Here is a 15,689-nt window from a genome sequence, read left to right as displayed (position 1 = left end):
TTATCAGCTGTTGTTGCTGGAGGTTTTAGTAGACAATATCTAGGAAAGGATTTAGAACTTTCAGATACTGATTCTATGCCACCAGAAGAAATAAAAAAAATATATTGTAGATATGAAGGACGTTTAGGAGCTTGTATGACAAAAACATTAGGTAACTCAGCTATCAATTTATACGTTCTAGGTGTATCAAGTTAAGGACCCACCAACACTAAACTATTATTTTTACCAATTGTTGGATTGGGGATATATGTTAGTTACCAATATTTTTATACTCCTAAAAAGGAAATAGTTTAAACTGTAAAAACAGAGGAACCTCCTTCGAAACAAAAGAAAGAAATTGATCCATTTGAATTAAAGTAAAAAATTAAACCTTAAAAATGGCTTCTCAAATTGACGGAAAAGAAGTAGCTAATATGGCTTATCATGCAGGAGTTCAAACTGTTTTAACTGTTGGATATTCAGAATTAATGAAAAACGTTTTTAAAAAACCAGTTCCTAAAGTTGATTTAAATATAAACGATGTTTTAATGTTAACACTTGATATAACTCTTGCAACTATTACAAAAGAACAATTGATAAAATATAAAATTATACCAGCTGATATTATGAAATAACTTTTTACTTCTTTTAAAATGGCTAGTGCAGTAGTAATGATGTTGGGTGGTGCACTTACGCTTTAGCTTTTTCTGGTAGTAATTTCTTATTTTCTAAACTAGGAAAGAATGATGATATATCAAAAGAAAGAAAAAGACACGATATGGCTATAGAAAAATTAGAAAGAGCAAAAGAAGAATGGAATAAAAAAAGAACAGAAAGATTAGATTTTCTTAATGAGAGGATAATTAAGGAAAGAAATGCTGTTAATGAATTTGATGATGTAGACCAAGCAATGAGGTTGTATTATAATATAACCGGAAACAAATTAGCCGATTTACCACCCGAACCTAAATTAAGTGATTTTTATACCCCATCAAAAGATCATCAGGAAAGAGAAATAGCTTTTGTTGTTGGGGGTATAGTATTAACTGGTTTTGTTGCTTAGAAATTGTCATAAAGGTTGTGTATCTATTCCATTATCACATATATATCTTTTATCATCGAAAGGATTTAACGATGTTTTATTTATTTCATTAACATACATTTCATGTTTATCCGAGTTTAATGTATACATTTTATTTATTTTAGTTTTTGTATTTAATAAACAATCTTTGTAATCATCGAATTTAATATCCTTTTTTATTGTTGTTCTCCCAATACCTTTTAATTTTTTTTCTTCTGTTAGATCTGTTAACGTATAAGAATATGCTTTACTTCTTAAAAAAACAATTTCATTCATAACTTTCCCATTAAGTTCATCTTTAAATTTTCCTATTACTTTTTTATTTTTTTCTGAGTACAATGGGTGATCTTTTGGATAATCTGATGTATCTAATTTATCCTTTATTTTTTCCATATCTTCATAGATATCTTTGGATTTAATTCTTAAAAATAAACTATCAGTATCAGAGGCAACCAATTCATTATTTTCCCATAATTTATTAACAGTTTCATAATAAAAGTTATACATTAATTGTTTTGAGTAATCTAATATAGCTTGACCAAGATATATTGGTTTATCAAATTTAACTGATGTGTAATTATTTTCAATTGCTACAAAGTTTTCATTAAATATAATTGAATCTTTAAAATTAGGTACATTTATAATTTTTTTTACTTTTTCACTATCATTACATAATTTAATCTCACTTCTTCCTCTTATATTCTCTAAAGTTTTTCCATAAAAGGAATTATTCATAAGTTTAAAAAGGTCTTTTTCAAAATCTGTTTTTGCCTTTGTTCTTTGTTCAGTATTAAAATCAATATATTTTTTCAACCATGCACTTTCTTTAAAAGAAATAGTTCTATGAAGTTTAGTTACTTTCATACCAAGTTTTATATATTCCTTTAAAATACTATGATGAATAATATATTTCTTTTTATCATATAATGTTAATAATATTTTTTCTTCTTTACCTAATGGTTTATCTCCTAATAGTTTTAATTGGTATTCGCCTAATTCCTCTTTTTTAATTTTCATCATTTCAGGTGCTAGGGGATAATTATATGTTTTCTTTTTACATTCATCTGTATACTCTAAATCGCATTCAATTAAACATCCTTTCCCTTTTGGAATATTTAAATAATAATCAGGATCCTTTTCCAATTTAAAATCCTTTGTTGGTAATTTCTTAGACATCGCCCATCCATATAAATTATTTGCATCAAGATAAAGTAGATATTTTTCTTCTAAGTTTTCATCTTTATAGTCAGGAGTATATTTATTATATGCCTTTACATACCATGGACCGAGAACACCAGAAAAACCACCTCTTATACCTTTTTCAAACATTTGTAACATATCAACATCAGTTAATAATTCTAATTCTACTCCTGTATATTTTAATCCACATTGCCATGTTAACCCAGGAGCGGAATAACAATGACATGGGTCTATTTCATGATGTTTTAAAAAGAAGTTTCTAAATTTTTCAAATGCATCAGCTAATATAAGAACATCTGTTATAAGATATAAATTATGATAGTCTAATAAAGTTTTACAATTATAATGTTCCCAAACTTTTTGTGCGTGTTGATATTCTTCATTTGTAATTGTTTTCTGATATAATGTAGAATAAAATTTTTCAATATCTGGTAATTTATCTTCTTGTAATCTTTCTATCGAATCAATATACTCATAAGGGTAAAACCCTTTTTGTTTTAAAAGAGAAATATCTCCATCGAATTCTTTTTCTAAAGTAGAAAATTCTTCCATTGATTTTGCATTCTGATAAACCTTTTAACATAAATCTATAAGAATCAAGGAATCTTAGTTTTTTATAATTTGATCCATAATCAATTGAAATATAAGTTTCTGAGTTTTTAGAAAGAAGTTTTACTTTTTCATATTCATTTTCATATTTCATTAACTCTTCAATGATAAAGTGGAAATCATAGTTTGATCCATTATGGAAAAACACTGGTATTAATTTTGTTACTTTTCCTTCTTTTGTATTACAAGATTGACAAGCTGCTCCTCTATATTTACCAGATAGATGATTATGTTCTCTTATTTTATTTTGGTTTTCATCATCAACTCCTTTTCCACAAATATAACATTCAGTTGCCTTTTGAAATTTGTTTTCTTCATACTTATTTAATATTGGTTCTTTCTTTTCATTAATATAGATATTATAATTAATATTTTTTTATAAATTTTAATTATCTCTTTAACAAATTTTTCTTTTGCATCGTTTCCAACATAAGAAATGTATTTTGATTTATAGATATTAGGATAATCTGATTTAATGTAAATACCATAACTATTTACTTCTTGTTTAAATATTGATTTTGTATATGATTTTTCAGGATTTGGTTGTATTGTTTGTATAGGAATATTATTTGATTCAAAATCACAATAGATAACAAATGGTAATTTATTTTTAAAATGATGATTTTTAAATATAAGAATATTTTTACCTGGTTCAGGCATTATAATTCTACAAGATTCATTGTTAAAACATATTTCTTTATGTCTTTTAAGTCCTTCTTCTTTTTGAAATCCTTGCATACAATTTCTACATATAAATGATCTATGTCTATTTTTATCGCACATAAAACTATCTAAATTTTTCATCAAACAATAATGAGTATTTTCTTCACCTTCAATGTATAATAAATCAACTTTACTGCAAATGATACTACTAAATATTATGATATATTAGATGATTTAGTTAAAAATTATAACAATACAGTTCATTCTTCAATTAAAATGACACCTGTTGAGGCAAGTAAATTAGAAAATGAATCAACAGTGTATAAAAATTTATATCCAAAAGAAGAAGAGAATATTAAAAAACCTAAATTCAAAGTTGGAGATAGAGTAAGAATAACAAAAAAGAAAGGTAAATTTGAAAAGGGTTATACCACTCGTTGGACTAGAGAAATATTTGTAATTGAAAAAGTTTTAAATACAAATCCCGTTACTTATAAAATAAAAGATTTAAAAGACGAAGAAATTAAAGGTAGTTTTTATGAACAAGAATTACAGATGACTGAGTTTTAAATTACTACCGAACTTACCGGTGAATATTTTTATAACTCCCTGTTTTAGACCCACCTCCTTGGTTACATTTGAGGGTGTTAATTTTTTAAAAAGGTATTTTAGACCCACCGCCTTGGTTACATTTGGAGGTGTTAATTTTTAAAAACGTTAGGGTGTTTTAGTCCCACCACCTTGGTTACATTTCACACTTTTTTTATTTTTATTTTTTTTACATGTTTACTTGTAGTAGTATAGAATAGTAGCGATTCGAGGGGGCCCTCGTGAGCGTCGAGTTTTTAAGAGACGCGAACGGAGGCGCGCTAGAGTCGCTACTATTCTATACTGTTCTTTGTTGTGTTTGTCTGTTTTCCATGTCTAGTCCCTGAATTACATTTCCAATGGAATTTTGGCTCCTTTGATTACTCTTCTCTATCAAGCAATATCATTTAATACTGAACATTTGAGCTAAAATTGAAAAAAAAAAAATAAATTGAACATACCACAGTCTTTCCCGAAACAACCCGACTCACAAGTACACTTGTAGTCCATTCCGTCACTAGTAGCGTTGCATATTCCATTATTAGAACAAGTTTGATTTTGGCACGGGCATGTCTCTGAATAGAAATTGTAATAAGCATCCAAGTAAGCATTACGCCCCTTGAGACGTTTAGCTTACCGCACACACAATGGCTAAACAAACGCTGAAAGTGAACTAAACGCAAGAGAAACAAACGCTCTTAGCATCTTAGCGGGTAAAATGCACGATAGATAAGCATTGAAAAAAAAAAAAGAAGAAAAATGTCAAAAAAAATAAATAACAGGTGAATTAAGGAAATTATTAATGCACAAAAATAAACAAACGCTCCGAGCTTGAATTTAATCAAACGCAAAATGATGTATAAACGCATGATAAACAATGCACGAACGCTAAAATGGGTAACGTGAACGTTTCAAGGAGTGTATAACATTTTTCCTTGCGTTAGGTAATCCATTACATCAACAAAATTGAGCTAGGGAGTAAAGCATCAAAAGACCCCAAATATTGAGATGAACCATGTGTAAAATTCAGCTCTTGAAAAAATATATGCAATTTAATAGCATACAGAAAAAAATGCAAATGATAAAAGATATGACAATTTTGTGAAATGCTACACATGTGTTTTGAGATGTAACCTCTCATCAGAATCATTTAAATTAATTACATGGGAAAAGCAAATCCCGGTTTTTAGTTATCTCTCATAATTTCGATTGATTGATTGTTGTTGTTTATTGCCGTTTCGGCGACCAGGGCCATATCACGGCAAGAACATTTAATGCAAGGAAAATATTAAAAGCAAGATCAAAGTCTCTTCATAAAATAATGAAATTAAAACAAACAGCTATTTACATATAAAAAGGTACATAAAAGGTGAACCTAAGACATAAAATACATATAGAAACATAACTTCGATAAAACATTTAAAATATTGAAAAATCAAGGAAGGTATCTAATTTAGATTTTATTAAATAAACCGATGTCCCGCAAGAAATCGATAATGTTTTTAGATGAAACGGTCTTGAACAAATCAAACATATTGGCGCAGTCAAAATAATTTTGCCTGGTGTTGGCAAAATCCACACAATCCAGAAGAACATGTTTGATAGAGAAAGGGCAATCACATGGGATACACTCGGGTGGAGGATCACCAACAAGCAAATGGCCATGTGTAAATAATTTCATAATTACGAGATAGAAAACCAAACCAATTGACCTGAGGTTATTTTCGCGGATATTTACTCTGCGCGAATGTAGCGAAAATGCCTTCATGCCAAAATGTCCACTTTCATATTGATGTCAAGAATATTGCAGAAGCTTGTTTCTAGATTCTAATCTAATTAATTTGGTTTATAGCATAAATAAATAGGAAATATGTTAATGATTAAATTTTCTATGCTATTTTAATTAAAGTTCTCTAATATGCAATTCTTTAACAAAATATTTCTTTAAACACTTTTTTTTCAAATATTTTGCGTTTGCTTTCAAATAATGTTAAGTATTCTTCACAAATTAGATGACATATACTTAATTGTATTTTCGACACATAAAATGCAAAGTTTTACTAAAGTGATTCCCAAGCGATTGGGTATGTCAATGGACCATTGTCCATTATGTGATGTATTTTACAGAAGATATCATATTAAAAATAAACATTCGGGTTTTTGGCTTCCTCTTTCGATAGATTTGGTTATGAGTACTTCTTCTATACAACTAATATTTTGAATATGATCTTCCTACATATTTGATTTTAATGCTGCTGATGAGAGATTACTCCTTGAAACACGTGTACAGCATATCGAAATTTACAATATATAAAACTGGTATTGAAGCATTATACAGGGCGCTGAGTATGTGAGCATACAAAATTGAATTAAATGAGCAAATTATGTTTAATACTACAGCGTTTAGCTAAGGAGATAGACCAAGGAAAGAGACACAACTCTTACAAATCATTCAAACGTTTGTATTCAGCATTCGATCCCAATCCCATGTAAGCATCGAAGTAACTTGAACTGATTTTATTCTGTTTCAAATGGAAGCTTGATAAGCTTTGGTGAAATTAAATATGATACAAACGTATCAATTTATTTTCATGAGTTATGTCCCTTACCCTAGGTCTACATCCTTAATTTCATATAATTTAAAGTTTACAATTTATTACCACAATCCTTCCCGAAACAACCCGAATCACAAGTACAGTTATAGTCCATTCCATCTTTAGTAGCACTACATATTCCATGGTTCGAACAAGTTTGGTTTTGGCATGGACACAATTCTGAAGAGAAAAAGTAGTTCTGAATTTCATTCAGAGTAAGATGCCTCCGTATGAGTCTGGGAAGATTCCACGTTCCTCGCATATTAAAGATCCATGCTGTTGTATTCGATAGGAGTAGAACCTTTGCGCTCCGCCATAGAAGGCTAAATTGCCCGACCCTTCCCATCCATATCTATTTCTAGTGGTAATCAAAATGTGTCCACCCTATTATCCTTGTCTCCCATCCCATTTTTCACTACATGTTCATTTTATCATTCATTTCATGTTCATAGCCTGAATATAACTGAAAAATTGCTGATCGGGCGTTAAACTCAAACAATCAATCAATCAATCAAGCAATCATTAAGAGTATTTTTTAAACAATATTGTCATTGTTTCCCAATTTAAGACACTCTACCAAATTATATTAAATTGGTCATACTTGCTAAATTGTCGTCTGACACAAAATTAAGGTGCACAATTTCAACTTTTTACTATAGAGTTCAGACGAAAGTAAAATTTGTAGAATCTAGTTACATTGTAAAGAAAATAATTTATTGATGTTACGCAAGTATATTTTACGTCGTCATGCGGTACAATATTTTTATGTTGGTAAGGAAATAAAAAAAAAAATGAAAGTATTCCACTCCATTATCCATCTATTCAAAAAAATTTTTTTCCACTTTTTAATATCATGAACTGAACAATTATAGTTTTAATCACAGCATGACTTGTAGTTTTGAGTTTTTTTTAAATACATTTATCAATGAGTCAATTTTGCTTTACTTGGCTCGCATGAGCCCGCTGTGTCCTAAACAATAGGATCAAAGAAGAACTCAGCTTGTCATAGAATGCGAGTAACATAATTTAAAATCTGGCCAGTGGTCGGATGTTCAAACACAGAGCAGTAAAGCTGTGCATCCAAAATGATTAGCTATTAAACGATGAAAAATATAAAAGGCCTGAGCCCCGTGCGGGTCCGGGTGTCAAAAGAATAGGTTCGTAGCAGCGCTACATGTAAGCTTTTCGTAAAAAGCCGACTAAAATGTACTCAAAACGCTGGCGACCACAAACCATAATGATGCTACCTGTTTGGAAAGATGTCCCTTTCCTCACACGTTAAAGAGTCCTGCTGCGGTATTCGATAGAAGAAGGAACCATTGCACTCCGCACAAAGCGACTAAATTGTCTGATCTTATCCCCGTTCCATATTTCCAGTGGCCATCAAAATTTGTCGACCCTATTATCCTTGTGTCCCATCCAATTTTCCATTTCATCTTTATTTCACGTTGATTTTATCATCCATTTCATGTTCATTGCCCGGATGTAGCTAAGTACTGCTGCTTGGGCGTTAAACAATAATCAATTAATCAGAAACCTGAACAGGGGTTAGGGAGCTCTGCCCATAGAGCAACTCGGTTGTGTGCCTTAGATTGTAGAATGGGGTACACAAGGCATGCTACATGCTGGGTTGTCAGGCAATAATGCGGAAAATCCGACGCAAACCATAGTGATGCAACGTATTGCAACATCAACTTTTTCATATTCATTTGTATATTAAAAAAGTACAGAGGGTTTAAATAATCAAAATACTTTATATCTTAGAACTACTTCAGGAAAAAAGAAAATATTGCCCGGGTTATATTGTCACGTTTAAGACATTTCACTCTGGAACATGTTTTTGTCAATCCAGGTCTTCAGTCACCTCTCATAATTTCATGACCGAAAACTAAACTATTGTGGGACTTATTTTTGCAGATATTTCTCGGCGTGAATTAGTAAAAATAACCCTACACCAAAATGTCCACTTTAACAGTAATGTTAAGAATATTTCAGAACCTTGTATCTACATTCTACACCAATTAGTCTCGTTTATGACAAAACTGCATAGCAAATGTGTAAATTATTAAATATTCAACGCATTTCAAATTTTGATTCTCAACTAATAAGTTATTTAAAAACAAAATTCTTTTTTATGACTTTTTTGAAATATTTTTAGTTTGATTTCACCTTATGTTATGTTGAATTTCCTTAAAATTTCCATAACATCTTTTGCGAAAAATCAAAGATGAACAACGAAAAATACACAGCAAGTAATTGGTAAGTCCTTATCAAGTAATATCCTTTAATACTGGAAATTGTAGCTTATATTGAAAAAAGACATTAAACATACCACAGTCTTTCCCGAAACAACCCGATTTACAAGTACAATTTAATCCATTCTGTCACCAGTAGCGTTCCATATTCCATTATTAGAACAGGTTTGATTTTGGCACGGGCGTGTTCCTCAATAGAAATAGTTGTAATCGATTTAAATCATTTCATGTATTACAACGCAATTAAAAAGTATTTTTTTCGCATGTTGTAATATTTTATTTTGTAATAACCATTCCAGATACCATTATAACCTGCTTCCTAGCGTTACGAAATCCATAACATCAACAAGATTGAGCTACGGAGAGAATCATCAAAAGATACAGACCACAAATAATGAGATAAATCTTGTATCAGCTTTTGAAAAATAATATCTGCAACATAATAGCATCACTCTGGAACATTTTTTTGTCAATCCAGGTCTTCAGTCACCTCTCATAATTTCATGACCGAAAACTAAACTATTGTGGGACTTATTTTTGCAGATATTTCTCGGCGTGAATTAGTAAAAATAACCCTACACCAAAATGTCCACTTTAACAGTAATGTTAAGAATATTTCAGAACCTTGTATCTACATTCTACACCAATTAGTCTCGTTTATGACAAAACTGCATAGCAAATGTGTAAATTATTAAATATTCAACGCATTTCAAATTTTGATTCTCAACTAATAAGTTATTTAAAAACAAAATTCTTTTTTATGACTTTTTTGAAATATTTTTAGTTTGATTTCACCTTATGTTATGTTGAATTTCCTTAAAATTTCCATAACATCTTTTGCGAAAAATCAAAGATGAACAACGAAAAATACACAGCAAGTAATTGGTAAGTCCTTATCAAGTAATATCCTTTAATACTGGAAATTGTAGCTTATATTGAAAAAAGACATTAAACATACCACAGTCTTTCCCGAAACAACCCGATTTACAAGTACAATTTAATCCATTCTGTCACCAGTAGCGTTCCATATTCCATTATTAGAACAGGTTTGATTTTGGCACGGGCGTGTTCCTCAATAGAAATAGTTGTAATCGATTTAAATCATTTCATGTATTACAACGCAATTAAAAAGTATTTTTTTCGCATGTTGTAATATTTTATTTTGTAATAACCATTCCAGATACCATTATAACCTGCTTCCTAGCGTTACGAAATCCATAACATCAACAAGATTGAGCTACGGAGAGAATCATCAAAAGATACAGACCACAAATAATGAGATAAATCTTGTATCAGCTTTTGAAAAATAATATCTGCAACATAATAGCATCACTCTGGAACATTTTTTTGTCAATCCAGGTCTTCAGTCACCTCTCATAATTTCATGACCGAAAACTAAACTATTGTGGGACTTATTTTTGCAGATATTTCTCGGCGTGAATTAGTAAAAATAACCCTACACCAAAATGTCCACTTTAACAGTAATGTTAAGAATATTTCAGAACCTTGTATCTACATTCTACACCAATTAGTCTCGTTTATGACAAAACTGCATAGCAAATGTGTAAATTATTAAATATTCAACGCATTTCAAATTTTGATTCTCAACTAATAAGTTATTTAAAAACAAAATTCTTTTTTATGACTTTTTTGAAATATTTTTAGTTTGATTTCACCTTATGTTATGTTGAATTTCCTTAAAATTTCCATAACATCTTTTGCGAAAAATCAAAGATGAACAACGAAAAATACACAGCAAGTAATTGGTAAGTCCTTATCAAGTAATATCCTTTAATACTGGAAATTGTAGCTTATATTAAAAAAAGACATTAAACATACCACAGTCTTTCCCGAAACAACCCGATTTACAAGTACAATTTAATCCATTCTGTCACCAGTAGCGTTCCATATTCCATTATTAGAACAGGTTTGATTTTGGCACGGGCGTGTTCCTCAATAGAAATAGTTGTAATCGATTTAAATCATTTCATGTATTACAACGCAATTAAAAAGTATTTTTTTCGCATGTTGTAATATTTTATTTTGTAATAACCATTCAAGATACCATTATAACCTGCTTCCTAGCGTTACGAAATCCATAACATCAACAAGATTGAGCTACGGAGAGAATCATCAAAAGATACAGACCACAAATAATGAGATAAATCTTGTATCAGCTTTTGAAAAATAATATCTGCAACATAATAGCATAGAACTTTGAAAACTGTGAAATGCTGAACATTTGTTTCGAGAAGTTACCGTTTCTAACATTTGCAATGATGCCTCTGCATTTTAGGAGTAACAAAAATTGTATTTTTTCAACTTCTGATCATTGAAAAGTATGTGATGTAATACTGGGCTATGAGGAATAATATCATCAGGGACTTTTTTGCATTTTGCAAAAACAGTGGCATACACTCAGTGGTTATTGAATTTAAAATATGAATTATATAAATATTGCAAGGATCTGTATATAAAAACTAATTAACGATGAAAATATCACATGCGTGAAAATGATGATTGATTGATTGTTCTTTTAATGCCGTTTCGGCGACTAGGGCCATATCACGGCAAGAACATTGAATGAAGTGGAAATACTAAAAGCAAGATCAAAGTCTCTTCATAAAATAATGAAATTAAAAAAGCAGCTATTTACATATAAAAAGGTACATAAAAGGTGAACCTAAGACATAAAATACATATAGAAACATAACTTCGATAAAACATTTAAAATATTGAAAAATCAAGGAAGGTATCTAAGTTAGATTTTATTAAATAAACCGATGTCCCGCAAGAAATCGATGTTTTTAGATGAAACGGTCTTGAACAAATCAAACATATTGGCGCAGTCAAAATAATTTTGCCTGGTGTTGGCAAAATCCACACAATCTAGAAGAACATGTTTGATAGAGAAAGGGCAATCACATGGGATACACTCAGGTGGAGGATTTAATTTGTAAGATAAGAGTGTTTTTCAGTTTGTGATTCTTAATTGCCAAAAGACAGCTCAAAGAGTCAGAACAAATAATAAACTCTGACAGATTAGATTGAGTAATCAATTTAAGTGCTAACAATATGGCTCGAGCTTCAGCTGTGAATATGGAAGCGCTTGATGGCAACCGTTCAGTTAAAATGATGAAAACACTTTAATCGTGGAAATATTGGCGAGGTGATATTTTTGCGTTTTAAAAGAACGAACATTTCTCGGGAGAAATTTTGCTTCAATCCGGGTCTTCAGTGATCAACAATCTAATTACTTGCGGATATTTTATCGGCGCGAATGTAAATGAAAATAACCCACCCTAAAATTTCCACTATAACTGTAATTTGAAGAACATTTCAGAGAGCACTGGTCATCGAGCCAATACCTATACTGATTAATTCGGTTTATGGCAAAAATAAATACAAAACTTGTGAATAAGATTAAATTATTGTTTGTTTGTTTGTTGGGGTTTAACGTCCGAGCAGCAATATTTCAGCTATATTCAGACAATGCACATGAAATGGATGATAAAATGAACATGAAATGAAAAAAAGAAAGGATGGGTCACAAGGATAATAGGGTCGACAAATTTTGTTGGCACTGGAAAAAGGGGGATGGGTAAGGTCAGGCAATTTAGACTCCTGTGGCGGAGCGCAAAGGTTCCTACTCCTACCGAATACCACAGCAGGGTTCTTTAACGTGTGAGGAACGTGGCATCTTTCCCAACACGCTGCATCACTATGGTTCGCGGTCAGGTCGCCTTTTACGACAAGCTTAGCGCTGCTGCAGGCCTATTCTTTTAACACCCGGACCTGCACGGGGCAAGATTAAAATAATTATACCGAAGATGTTTTCAAAATGCTGGAATTCATGATTGACAACATATTTTTTACGCGTTTTTTGACCAAACGGTCGGCATTTCAAAGGGAACAAACTGTGATCCTCTACTTCCTGACCTATTCTTTCACTCTTATGAGGCTGAATTTAAAGCTGATCTTATCCGAAAGAAAACAAACATCGTTTAGCTAGATCTTTTCATCTAAGTTTCCGCTATATAGATGACGTATTATCGTTAAAAAAACCTATTCAGGGATTTTAAATACCCCAAAGAACTTGACATACAAAATACTACAGACACTGTGAAGTCAGCCTCGTATCTTAACCTACACTTAGAAATCGATAGTAAAGGAAAAGGAAAAAAAAACTATTCATTTTACGACAAAAGTAATGAATTTTCATTCGAATTGTTAACTTTCATTTCATCTGTGACAAAATCCATTCAGACCTTGCGAATGGAGTTTTCATATCACAACTCATACGTTATGCCAGAGTTTGCCGTAACTAACTTTTTGTATCGCGCTAGACTTGGAACAGGGTTATGTTACTATAAGATTGAAGTCCTCACTAAAGACGTTTTATGGTCGTCATCAAGAATTCGTGCATCGTTACGGTATATCCATTTGCCCCATGAAAACTGATTTGTTCAACATGTCGTAGTTTTCCTTTCCTCTTTCGTCTACCGCGGACGTGACTTTTCTTATGAGCAACTCGGTAGGTGTTTTTCGAAAAAAATATGATTGATTGATTGTTGGGGTTTAACGTCCGAGCAGCAGTATTTCAGTTTTGTTTATTGTTTGTTTGTTCGGGTTTAACGTCCGAGCAGCAATATTTCAGCTATATTCAGACGATGAACATGAAATTGATGATAAAATGAGCATGAAATGATGATGAAATGAAAAACGGATGGGACACAAGGACAATGGGATCGACCTGAACGGGGCGCAATATTTCAGCTATATTCAGACGATGAACATGAAGTGGATGAATAAATGAACATGAAATGATAATGATATGAAAAAGGGATTGGACACAAGAATAATGCGGTCGACAAATTTTGTTTGCCACTGGAAATAGGCAGAGGTTGGTAGAGTCGGCCAATTTAGCCTCCGGTGGCGGAGCTCTATGGTTCCTACTCCATGAGAATACCACAGTAGTGTTCTTTTATGTGCGAGGAACGTGGCATCTTTCCCAACACGGTGCACCACTATGGTTTGCGGTCAAGTTTCCAGTATTATAGCCTGACAACCTCAGAATGTAACACGCCAGGGGTACCCCATTATACCACCTAGGGCATACAACCCAGTTGCTCTGTGGGCAGAGTGCCTAGCCCCCGGCTAGGATTCTGAGCACTATTAAGTCGCCTTTTACGACAAGTTTGGCGCTTCTGCAGGCCTATTCTTTCAGCACCCGGACATGCCTGAGGCTTTTAGAAAAATAAAGAAAGATTACCTCACAGGTCCATGATCCCAGTTTTTAGTGGAGTCCGAATTGCTCATTTACTTCTGTTGTTTGTTTGTTTGTTGGGGTTTAACGTCCAAGCAGCAATATTTCAGCTATATTCAGACGATGAACATGAAATGATGATGAAATGAAAAACGGATGGGACACAAGGACAATGGGGTCGACAAATTTTGATTACCACTGGAAATGGGGAGAGGTGGGTAGGGTCGGGCAATTTAGCCATCTGTGTCGGAGCCCTATGGTTCCTACTCCAGGAGAATACCACAGTAGGGTTTTTTAACGTGCAAGGAACGTGGCATCTTTACCAACACGGTGCACCACTATGGTTTGCGGTCAGGTTTTCCGTATTATAGCCTGACAACCCCAGCATGTAACACGCCAGGGGTACCCCATTCCACCACCTGGGGCACACATCCCAGTGGCTCTGTGGGCAGGGCGCCCTAGCCCCCGGGTAAGGTTCTGAGCACTATTTAGTCGCCTTTTACAAGCTTATCGCTGCTGCAGGCCTATTCTTTTGACATCCGCTTTGTATGTATTATTTTAGTTATATTGTGTTCTTTGTGGTATATTTTTTTCTGTTTTCCATGTCTAGTCCCTGGATTACATTTCCAATTAAATTTTGGCTCCCTCGATTACTCTTTCCTATCAAACAGTATTATTTAATACTGGAAATTTGAGCTAAAATTGAGAAAAATAAATTGAACATATCACAGTCTTTCCCGAAACAACCCGACTCACAAGTACACTTATAGTCCATTCCGTCACTAGTAGCGTTGCATATTCCATTATTAGAACAAGTTTGATTTTGGCACGGGCATGTCTCTGAATAGAAATTGTTTGTTTGTTTGTTTGTTTGTTTGTTGGGGTTTAACGTCCAAGCAGCAATATTTCAGCTATATTCAGACGATGCACATGAAATGGATGATAAAATGAACATGAAATGAAAAAAAAAGGATGGGACACAAGGACAATAGGGTCGACAAATTTTGATTGCCACTGGAAAAAGGGGGGATGTGTAAGGTCGGGCAATTTAGCCTCCTGTAGCGGAGCGCAAAGGTTCCTACTCCTATCGAATACCACAGCAGGGTTCTTTAACGTGCGAGGAACGTGGCATCTTTCCCAACACGGTGCACCACTATGGTTTGCGGTCAGGTTTTCCGTATTATAGCCTGACAACCCCAGCATGCAACACGCCAGGGGTACCCCATTCCACCACCTGGGGCACACATCCCAGTTGCTCTGTGGGCAGAGCGCCTAGCCCCCGGCTAGGTTTCTGAGCACTATTTAGTCGCCTTATACTACAAGCTTAGCGCTGCAGCAGGCCTATTCTTTTAACACCCGGACCTGCACGGGGCGAATAGAAATTGTAATAAGCATCCAAATAAGCATTACGCCCCTTGAGACGTTTAGCTTACTGCACACACAATGGCTAAACA

At 32.9% G+C, this 15,689-nt stretch overlaps 1 protein-coding gene across 1 annotated transcript in view; it reads right to left on the bottom strand.

Annotated features, from left to right (window-relative positions):
- Window positions 1-15,689, bottom strand: part of LOC148596663 (uncharacterized) — a 35,414-nt gene that overhangs the window by 14,219 nt on the left and 5,506 nt on the right. Inside the window, exons 3-4 of the mRNA XM_088563396.1 lie at window positions 6,781-6,894; window positions 4,582-4,695 (exon numbers count right to left, since the gene is read on the bottom strand). Coding sequence (XP_088419522.1) covers window positions 4,582-4,695; window positions 6,781-6,894 — 228 coding nt within the window. The remainder of the gene's footprint in view (window positions 1-4,581; window positions 4,696-6,780; window positions 6,895-15,689) is intronic.

The sequence above is a fragment of the Perna viridis genome, chromosome 15 (genome assembly GCF_037379345.1).
Source record: "Perna viridis isolate PV_CMFRI_1.1 ecotype Kerala chromosome 15, ASM3737934v1, whole genome shotgun sequence".
NCBI classification, from domain to species: Eukaryota; Metazoa; Mollusca; class Bivalvia; order Mytilida; family Mytilidae; genus Perna; species Perna viridis.
The sequence above is the reverse complement of the archived record's forward strand: the minus strand, read 5'-3'. Positions and strand labels throughout refer to the sequence as shown.